A 15,812-nucleotide genomic window follows, 5' to 3' on the forward strand; every position below is an offset into this window, starting at 1 on the left:
TACATCATTCGGGGTTGGATGTGCACAGACAGGGAAGGCAGCTTCAGACGTGCCTTGTGGGTTCCAGGTAATTAGGAATGAGATAGAGACAAAGGAAGTGGATGACCGTACATGCCACTGGGCATCCAAACTGAGCAAGTCCATAGGTGCAGTCCCCTGTAGCTGAGATAGAATGCTGACTGCATCCAAACTGAGCAAGTCCATAGGTGCCCTCCCCTGTAGCTAAGATGGAATGCTGACTGCATCCAAACTGAGCAAGTCCATAGGTGCCCTCCCCTGTAGCTAAGATGGAATGTAATTGCACCCAAACTGAGCAAGTCCATAGGTGCCCTCTCCTGTAGCTGAGATGGAATGCTGACTGCTTGGGGACAAGGGTCCTGGAAGCGGGAAGCAACTAATCTGACTACAGGATCAGACTCCTGGAAAGTGACATCTAAATTGAGATCACAAAGTAGATGATGGCTAGGGGCAAAAAAATGTCCAGGTCTTTGCAGGAGATGGTGATTGTGCAACAGTTTCCTCTGCCATTGAAACATTCTGTCCTGCAGGGAAGCTTCTTAAGCAGGAAGGTAAACAACTCAAAATAGCTTCAGGAAGTCCCTGACACCGACCAGATTCACTAGGCCCCTCCCTGCCAGAGTAAGCAATAAAGGCTGAGCCGTCCTCAAAGAAGAGTGGAGGCAAGCTGCAAAGGCGACTCTGAGAACAGCCTGGAAGAGGTTTAGCGCAGTCACCTGGAAAGGACACTCTCCAGCCTGTTGAACTGCCTGCAGGCTATGCAGGGTGCTCCAAGTGTTTTTCTCCTAACTTCGGAGTACCCAGCTTCTATGAGCTGTCACCATGCTTGGTGATGCAGCTAGCTGTCTTTGAGTCATTTCTGCTCCTGTAAGTAACCCCAATAAGACTCACGGTTCACCAAGTTGGACTTTGGTGGTATCCATCCTTTGCTCTGTCATGGGCTCCCTATGTGGAGTGAGTAGATGTGTGGATTGTCATCTCCTCAGGAAGTTTTGTCACACAACAATGGTGCCACGGCCTGGAAGTGTGGAAGAGGCTCAGTCTGCCTGCACACCCTTCTGGGGTTTGCTTACCTTAAGGGTGCAGACCTGTGAGTGTCTGCTCTTCCCTTCCCTCAGAGATACCCTGGTAAGCTAGGCACTTCTGTGAGAGGCAAGGGATTAAAAAGGAATATCTGTAGGGAGGGGGCACGAGGCTCCCAGCAGTACAGACAGAGCATCTCTTTCAAGGGCCTTCCTCCAGTGTCTGTGAAGGAGACTCAGGTCCTGGGTGTCCACTCAGAACCAAGGCTTTGGGACTTTCCTCCAGCCTGGTTGATGGAGGCCCTGATCCTGCTAGCTTTTCCTGCCATCCCTTTGTCCCCACAGTCCACCCCTCCCCACATGCTCTCCTGCACCCTGGTATCTGATGCCCAGTCTCTGTTGCTAAGACTAATTAGGATGGAGCATCACAAACTGCTTCTTTTTTACATCCCTACTGAGTGCACAACCACCCCCACCCAGGAGCATCTCCAATTCCCACCATCCTGAAGATGTATGTTCCTTTGAGAGACTCCAGAGAGGAGAGAGACCAACCAGTGAGACAACACAAGAAATGGCGGACCTTCCAGCTTTTCTCTAGGACAAGAGATGGACCTATGAGTACATCCAAAAGGTGTCTCTTTCAACTGAGCCATCCCTGGGCTGAACCCAGCTAATCCCCACCTTCCATTCCCAGGCCCTCAGAAGCAAGCATGCCTGTACACAGTGGATCCAGTCTTACCTGAGGACAGCAGGAGATTCTTGTTAAAGCAACTCTAGCTCGTCCCTCTGGGGATGTCTCCCTGCCAGCATGTTAGTAAATCATGGACTCAGCTGAGAAAAAGGCCTCCAAGTTTGATTCCCAGCACCCACATAGTGACTCACAACCATCTGTAATTCCAGTCCCAGGGGATCCCGTGCCCACTTCTGGCCTCTGTGGGCATCAGACACCCACCCAAGTGATACATGAATGTACAAGCAGACAGAACAGTTAAACACTTTTTTTTTATTAAAGCCAGGTGGTAGTGGCCTTTAATCCCAGCACGCAGAAGGCAGAGGCAGGTGTAAGTTTGAGGCCAGCCTGGTTTACAGAGCTAATTCCAGGAAGGACGGGGCTACACAGAGATACCCTGTCTTGAAAAACAAACAAAACAATTAAAAGGAGAGGTCCTCTTTAGGCTGCTGAGGGTCTGGGGAGAACAGGATGAACATTAACTCTGGTAGCACAGAGGGACTAGCACCCAGGCTGCTGGGCTGATACATGGAAGAGGGACCGTTGCTTCAGTCCCAGGGTCTGAGCTCTGAGGTCCGCTATGAGCGATTCACAGTCCTCATTCATTCTCCCCTGGGGATGCTGCTGCATCTGGGCCAGCACCCAGACTGCCCCAGGAGTACAGCTCAAACCAGCACCCAGACTGGCCCCAGGAGTACAGCTCAAACCAGCACCCAGACTGGCCCCAGGAGTACAGCTCAAACCAGCACCCAGACTGGCCCCCAGGAGTACAGCTCAAACCAGCACCCAGACTGGCCCCAGGAGTACAGCCTGAGCGGCTGTTCTCCATTGGGAAGGATAATAGATGGGTAGACAGTTTGAGTATTGTCTGAGTTAGTGGGCTCTCCCTCACACTCTCCTCTCCCCCTGTAGGGAAAAGGGACCAGTCAAAGAAACACACCCTGAGCAGAGCCAAAGAAACACACTTTGTCCCTGGAATCAGAATCAGTGAAAGAAATACACCCTGGCCCTAAAATTGGAGCCAAAAGGCTAAAAAGGACCAAAAAAGAAACACACTTTGGCCCTGAAACCAGAGCCAAGTCTGACCCTAATTGCAGAAAACTAACCAATCCTCGAGCAGAGCTCTAGCCAATGTGAGGTCAGCTTTGGGGTCTGACCAATCCCCACCCTGGAAGCCCTATATAAACCCTGTGTTTGTTCAGCTTGTGGCTGTTGTGCTACCCGGCTGTTCTCTGGCAAAGGGCAGCCACTCTCCTGGATTCTTCCCTCCCAATAAACCCAATGGATGAGCTTTGGGTGAAGATCTTCTTTTCCACTGCGGGGGAGACGAGGTGACCCTGGGCAGAGCAGAGCCAGCAGGGCTGTAACACTTTTGCCAGAGAAACCTTCCCTTGGCTGAGAGGAGTTTTTACACTCTGCTCTCTACTCTCTACTCTCCTGGAGCAGAGCTGAACTGTAGGAACTTCGCCCCAGAAACCTCCAGCCTAGCAAAACTGCTACACTGGGCAAACATCCCCAGCTGGAAGACCCTGTCCTGCCGGAGGAGCAGAGCTGATACACTGGGGAAGCCTTTCCCTGAGGCTGGGCTGTAAGCTGCTAAGCTTACTACAACTTGTGGTGGTCCTTGGCTCCCGAGCTCCAGGATACCTTTCCACCTGAGCTGTGTAACACTCAGTATTCTGTGACTGCCAAGTGCCAGAATACCTGTCCCACCCCATCCACCCGAAATACCAACCCCCCTACTCTCTTCATTTTTGACACACCATTTCTCTGTGTAGCCTTGGCTGTCCTGGAACTCCCTCTGTAGACTAGGCTGGCCTTGAACTCAGAAATCCACCTGCCTCTTCTTCCTGAGTGCTGAGATTAAAGGCATGCACCACCACTGCTACCCTGTAGCACTTACGTTGGCAAAACTGAGGCCAAGAATGGAGAACCATACTCAGGTCATATCACACATCAGTAAGTGGCAGGATGGACTGGGGCTTGCCACTTGGACTCTAGCTCTGTCTATAGGCAGTGTTCTGAACCCCGGAACAGTACTCCCCAAAGTCAGTTCCCCTTTACATCTACAATACCCCCCCCCCACACACACACACGACCTTCTATGACTGCCCTGCTGTGACTTTTCTGAGAGTCAATGTAGCAGAGGGCTCTGATGGCTGTCTGGGAGGAAACCCTCTAAGTGGGAACTAGGGACGGAAACTACAGACAGACCTGACACCACTGCCCAGAGATGATTGGCATGGGACAGAGTGAGGGATTAAGCTTCAATTTGGGCCATCCTACCTGTCAAGAGAATGCACCTGGGGCTTGGAGGGAATCGTTCCCTCCCAGGAAAGACCACTTTAGTTTGGTGAAGAACACACAGTAGGCACCGCTGGACTCGAGCGGCTTTGTTTCTGCCCTACCTGCAGATCTATTTACCTCTTCAGCCCCGCCCTCCTGGGAGCTTATATACCAAGCTCAGCGAGACCCCGCCCACTGGGAGCTGGGTGGAACCCGCTGCCGGCCCCGCCTCCTTTCCCCACAGCCTCTTTCGGCGGTGATTGACTATCTGCCGCGCGCGTGCCCGCCTACCGCAGATGTTGATTGGAGCGTGGAGAGGGAGGTAGGTGAAGGAAAGCTGATTATGGAGCGCTCTCTCCCACCCACCCGCCCCAGTGGGAAAGTCACGTGGCGCTTCACTCCGCGCTAGTCACCCCCGCACTTCTGAAAGCTTTCTTAAAGAGCTCGCGCGTTTCCTTACCCAGGGATAGTCCTTTCAGAATATTTTCAGCTGTGCCTGCGGTGGGTGACAGTGGTCCTCGAACCATTCTATCCTCGAGTCACCCCTCAGCAGACTTGCTGGTGTAAAGCCCTCCGACTCCGGTCAGGAACCTATGGCCATCTAGGGGGATGGTGTGGTTATCTCAGACTGCGACCGCCTGACACAGAGCACGACACGTAGTAGGAGCTCAGTTTCCATTTGTTGAATGAACGCGATCCGAGAATGAATGAGGGTAACCGACGAGAGGAGGGAAGGTTGGCTCTAGGTGACCGCCCCCCACGCCCCAATCCTGGAGAAATTCTGTCTTTGTAAATGTTGGGTGGGGTCCCCGTGCAGCCTTCCTGCAGGGCACGGATCTAGCCGCTCAGCCAGAGGCGATCCAAGAGGGCGCTTTGGCTGGGGCCCCTGGGCAGGTCGTAGCCAGGTCCGGGCAAGGCGGGACCGCAGGAGCCGACCGAGGGCGCTCCCGCGCAGCTGGCGGGGGAGGGGCCGCAGAGGCGCGGTGCCTTTAAGCCCGGGCGCCGGCCTCGCGGCCCCGCCTCCTGGAGGACGCCCGGGCGCGCGGCCGCCGGAGCCGCGGTTTAATTGGGGCTGTCAGGCCGCGGCACGCGCGGAGGGCCGGCCGGGTGGGACTGAGGCCGGAGGCTGGGAGGCCGGGGCGGCGGGCGCGCGGCTCGGCGGGAGGCGGGCGCCCGGAGACGCGGCTGGGGCCAGCGCGGCCGGGGCGCCGTCCCAGGGCTGGGTTGCCCGGCCCCGGCCCCGGCCCCGGGCTCCCCATGAAAAACCAGCTCCGCGGGCCCCCAGGGCGGGCGCACATGTCGGCTTCGGGGGCGGCGGCGGCTGGGGGCACCCGGGCGGGGTCGGAGCCCGGTGCGGGATCTGGGTCCGGCGCAGGCATCGGGGCGGGAGCGACGACGGGAACGGGGGCCATGCCCTGCAAGAGCGCCGAGTGGCTGCAGGAGGAGCTGGAGGCGCGCGGTGGCGCGTCCCTTCTGCTGCTGGATTGCCGGCCGCACGAGCTCTTCGAGTCGTCGCACATCGAGACGGCCATCAACCTGGCCATCCCGGGTCTCATGCTGCGCCGCCTGCGCAAAGGCAACCTACCCATCCGCTCCATCATTCCCAACCATGCCGACAAGGAGCGCTTCGCCACGCGCTGCAAGGCAGCCACCGTGCTGCTCTACGACGAGGCCACGGCTGAGTGGCAGCCCGAGCCCGGCGCTCCCGCCTCGGTTCTTGGCCTGCTCCTGCAGAAGCTGCGAGACGACGGCTGCCAGGCCTACTACCTCCAAGGTGAGGGCAGAACCTAGACCCCAGACGGCCCTGGGCTTGCGTCGCTGCTCCCTGGCGCCCTCGCTGCAGGCTGTTTTCCTTTCCACACGCTTGGCCAGGCCGGGCGCCACGTCGCCCCTGGCCCGAATCCGCCCTTCTCCTGGGAGCCATCCCTCAAGGTGTGGGTTTAGCCAGGCACAGGGGGACCCAATCTGTATCCTCTTTCTCAGCATCATTTAGTGGCTGAAACAAACTTTTCCCCTTCCTATTTATTTTTTTCCCCTGTTGATGGGGAGACTACAGCTCACTGGCTCCCGCTGAGCTCCTCTGGGAAGGGGAGAGATCCGCTGCTGGAACCCGAAAGGATCAGAGCACACAGGCTAGCCTGAAATTCGTGTCATTAGAAGACTAGTATCGGGAGGGCACCTTTCACAGTAACACCCGACCTCTTGTGCCTGGGGGTCGTTTGTGTTGGTTTCTCGGGGTTCCCAGTATGGCCCCTACCAACCGGGATTGCGGCTTCTTGGAGGCACTTGGACAGGATGTGGGCAGTGGCCCAGGTGTGTGTGTGTGTGTGTGTGTGTGTGTGTGTGTGTGTGTGTGTGTGTGTGTGTGTGTGTGTGTGTGTGTGTGTGTGTGTGTGTGTGTGTGTGTGTGTGTTGGCGGGTGGTGTCCTCAGTCTGTTGCCCCTGAGTTTCTAGAAGGGGGAGGCTGGCAGGCGGCCGGCAGGGGGGTTTAGTGGCTGCAGCCGGTGTTTCCAATTAACATTCCAAAATGGCCTCTTGCTGGCAGCAGACAGGCAGGGAGGGGAAGGGAGTCCTGCGGCACCCTCGGGTGCCGCAGGGCCATGCCTGGTTAGCTGCATGGTGCTCCTCGTCTCTCCTGGCCTTGTGTAGCCCCCATCGCCCTTCTCTGTGGGTCACACGCTGGGGGAGGGGCCGCTTGTGTTGAGAAGGGCTCCAGAGAAAAGTGGATCGCTAGTACCCACTTCCCCTCTTGCTGAGGGAAAGGACCAACGGTGGTATCTTCACACCACCCTCTAAAAGTGTGGTTGCTTAGGCTGTCTGTCTCTGACTGGCCCGTATGTGTTCTGGTTCCTCTCATTTTGGAATAGGGCTTTGCTAGCCCACAGGTGCTGGCCCGAGATGTTGTTTTTTCTCTATTAGCTACTGCTAATTAGTACTCAGGTGTGTTGGGTGGAAGTGGGGGCCTGCCCTCAGATACTCTGTATCATGCGGCATGGTCAGTATTAAGGGTTATGGGAAGGGTCTCAGAGCTTAGGCCCCAGTTTCCTTATCTGAGAAGTGGTATTAGTTTTGATGGCAAGAATACATGAGTGGGTGCTCGTGTATTGTGTTTGTCCCATTGTCCTTTGACAGGGACATGTTGTGGCCTTTGATATGTGGGGAATCTTTGGCCCTTAATAGTCTTTTGTGGCCCTTTTGGACTCACCAGACCCCAATCTTGCCCTGACCACAGGTGGTTTCAACAAGTTCCAGACGGAATACTCAGAGCATTGTGAGACTAATGTGGACAGCTCGTCCTCTCCGAGTGGCTCGCCACCCACCTCCGTGCTGGGCCTGGGGGGCCTGCGCATCAGCTCTGACTGCTCCGATGGCGAGTCAGACCGAGAGCTGCCCAGCAGTGCCACTGAGTCAGATGGCAGCCCTGTGCCATCCAGCCAGCCAGCCTTCCCGGTCCAGATCCTGCCCTACCTCTACCTCGGCTGTGCCAAGGACTCTACCAACCTGGATGTACTTGGCAAGTATGGCATCAAATATATCCTCAATGTCACACCCAACCTGCCCAATGCCTTTGAGCATGGTGGCGAGTTCACCTACAAGCAGATCCCCATCTCTGACCACTGGAGCCAGAACCTGTCTCAGTTCTTCCCGGAGGCCATCAGCTTTATTGGTGAGTGTCTTTGTGCACTGGGCAGAGTGGGTGGGTGATCGAGGCAAGGTGTGTGAGGGAGGCTGGGTGTCGCCCCTGCCCAACTGGGTACTTCTGGGCCTGTCAAGACCTGTGTGTGCTCTGCATGTGCCAGCATGTGTCCGTGGGTGTACCCATGCTTGCTGTGACTCACTGAGTCCCTCGGGCCCCTCTGCCTGTTAGGACCTGAGCAGTCCCCTGAATCCTGGACTCCCCCAGCTCTCAGCACCCCCTGGGCTCTCTGTGGTCCAAACCTATGTTTTTCTGGCTCTGCTGTATTTTCAAGCGCAGCAAGCTGAAACATCGCAGCTCACAGACTCCCACGGGCCTCACTTGCTTTGTATCACGCCTCCTCGGCACATGTGTCTCTTCAGGATGGGGCTGTCACGATGCCTCTCTGGGCCTTATTGTGGATCTGAAAGGGCTAGGAGGTAGCCCTGAAGCCAGACTGACCCCAAATGGGCAGCTTCGGACATGTGATGCCCCCAAGTGCCTGTCTGGACCCAGATGCTCTTAGCTACCTACATAGGAGAAGGTGGAGGCAGCTTGAGGGAGGCCTACATAGGAGAAGGTGGAGGCAACTTGAGGGAGGCCTCCATCCCCGACCTCAGCTGACTCAGGCTCCCCCCCCCCCTTCCTCCTAGGCCAGCTGGCTTGGAGGTCATCTCTTCTGGCCTTACCCAGGCAGCCAGGAAAGGACACAGGCTCAGGATAAACATAAACCCTGTGCTCTTTGAGCCTGGTGCTTCTGTTTCTGCCTAACCTCCAGCGGCAGGGTGAGGGAGAGCCTGGCCAGATTGATGGCCACTATGTCCAGCTGAGGGCGTTTGGTGTCAGCTGGGCTGGGCTAACTTTAACAACAGGAAGTGGGAGGCTTCCCCGCCTCATCCGCTTACTGGGAACCAAAACTAGGTGCCCAGGCTGGGAGGAAGGAAGGAAGCTGGGGCCTGGGGGAGGGGCTGCCCAGAGCTTCCAGCCCTGCCCCAGGGGACAGAGCCAAGCACTCTGGGGGGGTGCTACCTCAGTGTTTGGGCTCCCACAAAGAAGGGGGGTACAGAGAGGGGCCTCAGATTGCTCAGGACTAAGGCCCATCTTGTGGGTGGTTTCATTCTTAAAAGTTCTCCATTTCTTGTGAGGAACAAGGAAACAGGACACAGGTGGAAGGGAAGGTCCCCCTTACATGACAAGTGATGGAGTCGGGCCCCAGCCTCCGGTTAGGACTGAGTCGGACAGGATTGAGCCACTCTGAAAGCTCCAAGGAAAAGTTTCAGTGTGGGTCATCTGGGAGTGACCCTGCTAGGGCTTTGGGGCTTTTCATTTCCCCACATTTCAAAGTCAGACTACTTGATTCTTTACAGAGCCAAATCTATTACCCCTCCTGCAGATTCTGCCCCCAGTACCAGAGCCATTGGCTTGCCCGGCAGTCCCACTGTCTGCTTAGGAGTAGGTCCCCTCCGATGAAGGGAGATGATGAGGGGAAACTTGGCCAGGCCAGAGACAGTAAAGAATTCTTGGTGAACAAGTGTATCTTATAGGAGAGTATCAATTGCCTACTGTGTTTCTGGCTTCCAGGAGGCTTGGAGGCAGGGATCTTAAGGACCCTGGGACTGTCTCTTGTTAGTTCATGTCCTTGGCAGCAGTGCTACAGAAAGAAGCTGCCTCTGTGGGGTCTAGAGGAGAAGATCCCTGCGCCACTGTTCAGTAACTCAGTCGGTATTTGTAGAGTTGGTAATGTGTGCCAGGCAGAGGTGCCCTCAATGTCCCTGGAGGAAGCTGGAAGGATTGGGGGAGGAGGAGAGGGGACTGGCTGTGGTAGGAGATGTCATTCTCATCCCTGGGTCTCCAGGAGCTGGGGCTAAGGCCTTGGGGGCCGATTGGAGAGTACATGGGCATGCTGGGCCCAGCTACCAATTCTTTCCACTGGTGCCCACCCCGGACCACCATTCCAGGATGTGCTGGGAGTCCCCACGGGAGTGGGTGCTAAGTAGAACGACCCTCTGTGTGTGTGGCCTTGTCACTTTGTTTCTGCTTCTGTTTCCACATTGGTACAGAGGGCTTGCTGGCTGTGGTGCCATCAAGAGGATGTGGGTGACACCCTTTGTACCACTTGTGGCCATGGTGGGGCTAGCAGTGATGCCAATGGTGACAGTAATTCGCTCTTGATGAGCCCTCCCTTGGTTCAGGTCCCTACAAAGCACTGAGAATAATAAAGTCAGGCTGCGTAGAGGAGACCCTGAGGCAGTCCAGGCTCAATTGTAGCATGGTATTGCCCTCCATCACGTCATCTGCACTGGGCTTTACCAGGCTGTGCTGGCGGTCCTCTGTACCTCAGCCTTGCGCTGTGACCTTCTGCCTACCTGTTTGGGTGGGAGGTTTCTTGCAGATGGCTCTGCTCTGACCCGCGTCCCTATGTTTCAGATGAAGCCCGCTCCAAGAAGTGTGGTGTCTTGGTGCACTGCCTAGCAGGCATCAGCCGTTCAGTGACAGTTACTGTAGCCTACCTGATGCAAAAGATGAACCTGTCCCTCAACGATGCCTATGACTTCGTTAAGAGGAAAAAGTCTAACATCTCGCCCAACTTCAACTTCATGGGGCAGCTGCTGGACTTTGAGCGGACGCTGGGACTCAGCAGCCCGTGCGACAACCATGCACCCAGTGAACAGCTCTACTTCTCCACACCCACCAACCACAACCTGTTCCCCATCAACACACTCGAGTCCACGTGAGGCCTGACGCACGGACGGGCGCAGCACCAGGGTCTCCCGACCTTCCTCGGGGCCTGACGGGGGGCCCTAGCCTGCTGCTCCCCTGGCCTGAAGGATGCACAGATGTTACCTGTGTCCAGAGAACCAGGCTGAGCAGTCGCTGAGCTCCCACGTTGTCCTGGGCAGGGCCCACAGCAAGGCTGCTTGTGGTAGCGCTTGCTGGAGTGGCTTGAGCTTTCCAGACATGTGTTGCTGAAGTGAGCATTGGTCTCAGCTTTCAGACTTGTGGCTTGGGGAACCAGCGGGGCCTTGTGTCTGCCCCAGGACATCCATTCTGCTGATGGCCCAGCTGTTGTGACTGTTTTTAAAGACATATCCACAGACCTGAGTTTACTACTTCTGGCAGGTAAATCCAAGCTCCCTGGAGCACAGAGTGTTCAAGCTCTTCTTGGTTTTTCTTTTTTCTTTTTTTTTTTTAACAAAAAGTGTTATTTTTCAGGTTACATGCAACAGTGGCTTATGTAAACCAATATTTCACCCCTTGATCTGCAAGAGAGAGAAAGAGATAGAGAGATATGTTCTCAGTTTCATTTCTTCCTATTTCAAAAAGCAACCATTGGTGTGTTTTCTTTTGTTTTCAGTGGGAAAGGCAAACCACATGTTCTTGACCAAATGCATTTTGCACATATGTGAAGCCTCTGTTTTCCCAGCAGGCCATCTTGAAGGGGTGGGTTGCTGCTCTCCAGGCTCCAGGACCCCTGGTTACACCATCTCTAACCTGTGGCCCAGCCCAGTTAAGTGCTTCATTTGCCCTGACCAGTTGCTGAGTTGCGCTTGGTGGGTACTGGTGGTCTCTGCATTGTCTGTCCTCCTAGCCACCTCCTGAGAGTCCTGCAGGCCTCTCTGAGACGGTTGGTGGTGGTCTTGCTGGAGGCGGTGCCACAGGGGAATGCCAAGCAATAGTATTAGCCATGTGGGCTCAGCCCCTCAGAGGGCTGGACCCTGGCCTTTTTATAAATTTACCCACCATTGTGTCGTCATCTCTGCCTCTCACTAGGAATAGAGACCCCACAGTACCTGGGTAAAGCATGGGTGGGGGGGCACACCCTGCCTTCCCAGTCTTTTCCCTAATGCTCACTGGGGCTTTGATCCAGTTGAAACTCCCAGCCCCCTTGTCTAGGTGCATGCCTGCCCTGGCCTATGTTGCCCATGCCTTTTACCTGCAGGCAACTTAATATATGCATGGCGACCCAAGGGCGGGGCAGGTGGGGCAAGGACAGGCCAGTGGAGGGAATGAGGTTCTGTCTGCCACCCAGTATCCATAGCACAAGCCACAGGTTCTGTAATGCTCCTCCAGTTTTATTCCTTTTCAGGCCTCTTACCAGAAACCGTGAGAAATGGGAAGTGGGGGCCTGGTGCAGCCAGCACCCACAGAGGGCAGTGAGTGAGGCCACAGAAGCGCCACCTCACCACATCTTACCTCACGGGGCGGTTTTCAGGGATTCTTTAGGGCAGCAGGTTAAAATCTTGCCACAGTTGAGAAATTGACAAGAAACTTCCATGCTGTGTGTGGTATGTCTCTGTCTCTGTCTCTCTCTGTCTCTCATTTTTAAAAAGTAAAGCCCAGAAAGATGAATCAGAGTGTAAATGAGGATATACCAGAGAGGGTGGCCAGTTTTGCTTTATGATCTTATGAAGGAAAATTTGTGACCCTACATACACACACACACACATCCCGAGCCAGCAACGGGACTTTGTTTATATTGCAAATAAATATTATTTTTTCTTTAAATGAGTCATGGTGTTCAATAGGGGCCTGGGGGAGCAAGGCAGGAGTAGTGTCACCTGTTTCCATGACAGTGGGTCTCATCTTGCCTAGAGTCTGCCAGGAGATGCTCCAATATAGGCGGGGACTTCTGGATGAAGTCTCTCTGTCACCATCTTTAGAGTCAAGCCAGGCAGTGGTGGCGCACGCCTTTGATCCTGGCACTCGGGAGGCAGAGGCAGGCGGATCTCTTGAGTTCTAGGCCAGCCTGATCTACAGAGAGAGTTCTAGAACAGCCAGGGCTGCACAGAGCAACCCTGTTTTGAAAAATAAAACTTAAGTAGCGCCAAGCTCACAGAGATACTAAGTTCTTCCTGTGTTTGGCATGGTGAGCACATGTTTTTCTGGTAAGGGTGTGGGCATGCTGGGGGCAGTGGGAAGTAGCATTCTCAGGCCTCCGTGGGGACTCCCACTGGCAGGCTACAGTTGGGAGCAAGAGAGTGGCTCTGGTGAGTGGGGACCACAGTGGACAGCAGCCCCCTTGCTAGAGATGTGCTTCAATCTCTTTAGGCGCTACCGGCATCAGATGGACACGGGCAGGGTGGGTAGGCAGGGCCAGAAGTGAGGACGGCGGCTTCGCCTCTTGGGGCTTTCCCCTCCGGATCAAGGCTCTTCTCTGACCTTGTGTCATTGCTGCTCACGAGTCACAGACTACCAGAATAGTCACCATCTTCTCAGCTTGGCCTATGACAGAGAGAGGCCAGGCTCTGCCACCATAGGTGGCTCAACTGTCTGCTGTGACTGGCAGCCTCAGTCCAGTGCTTGGACATTAATGGACCCCACATCCCTACACGTCGAGGGCCAGAGAAGTGGGGTTCTCGGTGTTGGCAAAGGGGTGGCTGCCACTCTTGCTGTGAGTTCCTCAGGGCCATGGTCCTTCTGTGCCAGGGGCAGGCAGGGGTGGGTGTCTGAGAAGGCAGAGACTGCGCCTTTGTTCCCTCTCGGTGCCCTTGCCTGGGGCTGGGGAAGCCCGCGGGCGCCTGGCAGGGGGCTGGGCCCTTAGCAGGCCGGGTAAGTGCCTGGCAGTACCAGTGTGCCCAGGGGCATTCTGGGGGTGGGAACAGCAGCCACTTCCTGAGCGCCGCACTCCTCAAGCTGAGGACTGAAGGCTTAAGAGGACATGAAGGGGCCGATTCCATCATTTCCCAACCGCGAAACCCACGCCCAGTGGTCTCTCTGTCCCTCAATATCCTCGTTGTATAGAAACTCCTTCACGCTGCCTGGCTAAGACTGAGTGACTACACCCTGGTTCCCTACTCTGAAACCTTAGGCTAGACCATGCGGCTCTGAACCCCAGACTCCAACCCTGCCTGTGGATTCTATTATTCTGTCCCGTCACAGCCAAAACTCCATTCCATGACTTTGGCTCATCCCAAGCCCATCCTTGACTGGGCCCCCAGACACCAGTCTCCCCTGAACTTTGGGTGAACACTTAACTACTGGCTCAGGCAGCATCCTCAGCTGCTCTACCCTGTCGCTCCCCTGACCCTTAGCCCTGCAAGGTCCCTGTTCCTGCCTTTGCAAATGATTCCCCGGGAACCCAAAGAACTCCACTGCTTTGCCGCTTTTTAGCATTCTCATGGGAGAAGGATCAAGCCACTTACTCACTGGCACATTCATGCACCAGCCATTTCCTGTGCTGGCTGGGCAGTCCCAGGAATGGGAACATGCCCCAGGGAAAGCTCTGTGATGTCAGCCTGGGTGGCAGGATAATGGGGCCATCAGCTTGTCTTCTGATAAATGAATCCAATTGCAACAGCAAGAGTGACTAAGGCTGGACACCAAGAAGAACTTGAAGCACTGTAGACTAGTCACCTTGAGGGGGTGTGGGAACAAGGAGACCACATAAAAGGCACATGTTTCCCTAGGGGAGTCCTCTGAGCCTGGGATGGCAGAGACAGCCTTTAGGATAGGGGCCACTCTACCTATCTGCCACCCTCAAGATGGAAAACACTCATGCCTCCTGAATGGGGCAGGTGGTGGGTGGCAGCCATGGTGGAACCTGGCATCTCCCTGCCGCTGTTACTGCCCAGAAAACTCAGGTGCTGGGATTCCGTGTCTCAGTATGGCTGTACCTGGGTCATCAACACCTACACCAAACAGGTCTCAGGAGTCTGGCTGTCTAAGGAGCAGGTTAACAGGAGCCTCTAGACACCCTGGGTCAGGGAGAGCATCTCTTTCTGACTCTTGACACCTTTCTCCCTGCTTGTTTTATGCACTAAAACACAGCATTTTCCTGTCCCAGAAGCCTCCCCGAATGGGACCTGTCTGATGTCAGAGACCTAGCAGACCCTAGGAAGCTTAGGTAACCCCACAGTAAGGCAGAGGGGTGCGAGGGAGTAAGTCACTCCTCACCCTGCCTCCTGGAGACCTTTCTCCCTCCGGCCCTGTGAGAGGCCAGACACACACTCACCCATGAGCATGCGTGAGGCCTCCTCATTTCTCAGGCTGAACAGGTCCAAGCAAGTCCCACACCGATGAAGGAGAGAGCCTGTCTCTGGCTGCAACCTCCTCCCATCGTGTATGCCTTGAGTGACATCAGCCCTTCGCAGACCTGGACATTAAATCCCAGCATTTAAAAGCTCTAGGAGCCTTATCCTCATTGTCTCTTAACTGGGCCACATGAGCCCGTTAGGACTCTAGACCAGGCAGGAATCCACCTTGCCTAGGTGGCCAGCCCCCTCCCCAGGACTTCCGTGGCACACCTCCAAGGACACCACCTGCAGCAGGCTTTTCTGGGCACTTCCATGGCCACACATCCTCTCACCTGAGGGCCTGGAGGTGAAGCAATGGGAGCATCTCCTCTCCACTGGAGACCTCTTAAGAGGGCAAAAGGCCCCTAAGTGACTCCCGGTTCAAGGCTGTCAAGGTCTGATTGGCATTGTCAGATGTCCTAGTTGCTGAGCGGAAAGTGGCCTGAAGAGCAAGTGTACAGGTCAGGAGGAGGAGGAGGCTAGGCGGTCATTCAGGGTAGGTCAGAAGGGCTGCAGCACATGGCCCAGGAGCTACAGTGAGAGGACGTACGGACCAACAAGACTTGGGATGTCACATGTGAGGGGAGGGTTCCAGCTTGTCTGGCTCTGTGTCCGGGGCCTGAATCCTGACCGCTAGCCTCATGGGTCCAGGCCTTAGGAGACGGTTCTTGGGGCTGGGAAAATGAGATGGTTTAGTCATGAGGGCCTGAATTCTGATCCCCAGCATCCGTGTAAATGCCAGTTGCTGTGGTGTGTGCCTGCTGTCCCAGCTAGGAAGGCAGAGGCAAGAGGAACCCGCCAGCCTGCTGGTGGATCAGGGTGTGCTTCACCGGCCAGTAAAAGACTCTGTCCCGAAAAGTAGTGTGGAAGAGCAATTGCAAAAGACACCCTCCACTGACCTCCCTGGTCTGCCCACATATGTGCGCACACACACACACACACACACACACACACACACACACACACACACACACACACGCACACATGCACGAGTGCGCGCACACACACACACACACACACACACGATGGCCCCCAGGGCTTGTGTATGGGTCTCAGTACCTCAGTAC

General features: G+C 55.4%; 1 protein-coding gene across 1 annotated transcript; it reads left to right on the top strand.

The window, feature by feature from the left end:
- The first annotated feature begins 5,233 nt into the window (after window positions 1-5,233).
- Window positions 5,234-12,238, top strand: Dusp7 (dual specificity phosphatase 7). Its single transcript, XM_005074854.4, has 3 exons — window positions 5,234-5,830; window positions 7,289-7,723; window positions 10,160-12,238. Exons 1-3 carry the CDS (start codon window positions 5,314-5,316, stop codon window positions 10,465-10,467), a joined length of 1,260 nt encoding a protein of 419 aa, XP_005074911.1. The 5' UTR covers window positions 5,234-5,313; the 3' UTR covers window positions 10,468-12,238.
- The last annotated feature ends 3,574 nt before the right edge of the window (window positions 12,239-15,812 follow it).

The sequence above is a fragment of the Mesocricetus auratus genome, unplaced genomic scaffold, assembly GCF_017639785.1.
Source record: "Mesocricetus auratus isolate SY011 unplaced genomic scaffold, BCM_Maur_2.0 Super-Scaffold_100691, whole genome shotgun sequence".
NCBI classification, from domain to species: domain Eukaryota; kingdom Metazoa; phylum Chordata; class Mammalia; order Rodentia; family Cricetidae; genus Mesocricetus; species Mesocricetus auratus.

Coding starts and splice junctions, on each gene's coding strand:
- Dusp7 (XM_005074854.4), top strand. CDS start 5,314: ATGAAAAACCAGCTCCGCGGGCCCCCAGGGCGGGCGCACATGTCGGCT. Junction 5,831..7,288: donor CCAGGCCTACTACCTCCAAG/GTGAGGGCAGAA, acceptor CCCTGACCACAG/GTGGTTTCAACAAGTTCCAG. Junction 7,724..10,159: donor GGAGGCCATCAGCTTTATTG/GTGAGTGTCTTT, acceptor CCTATGTTTCAG/ATGAAGCCCGCTCCAAGAAG.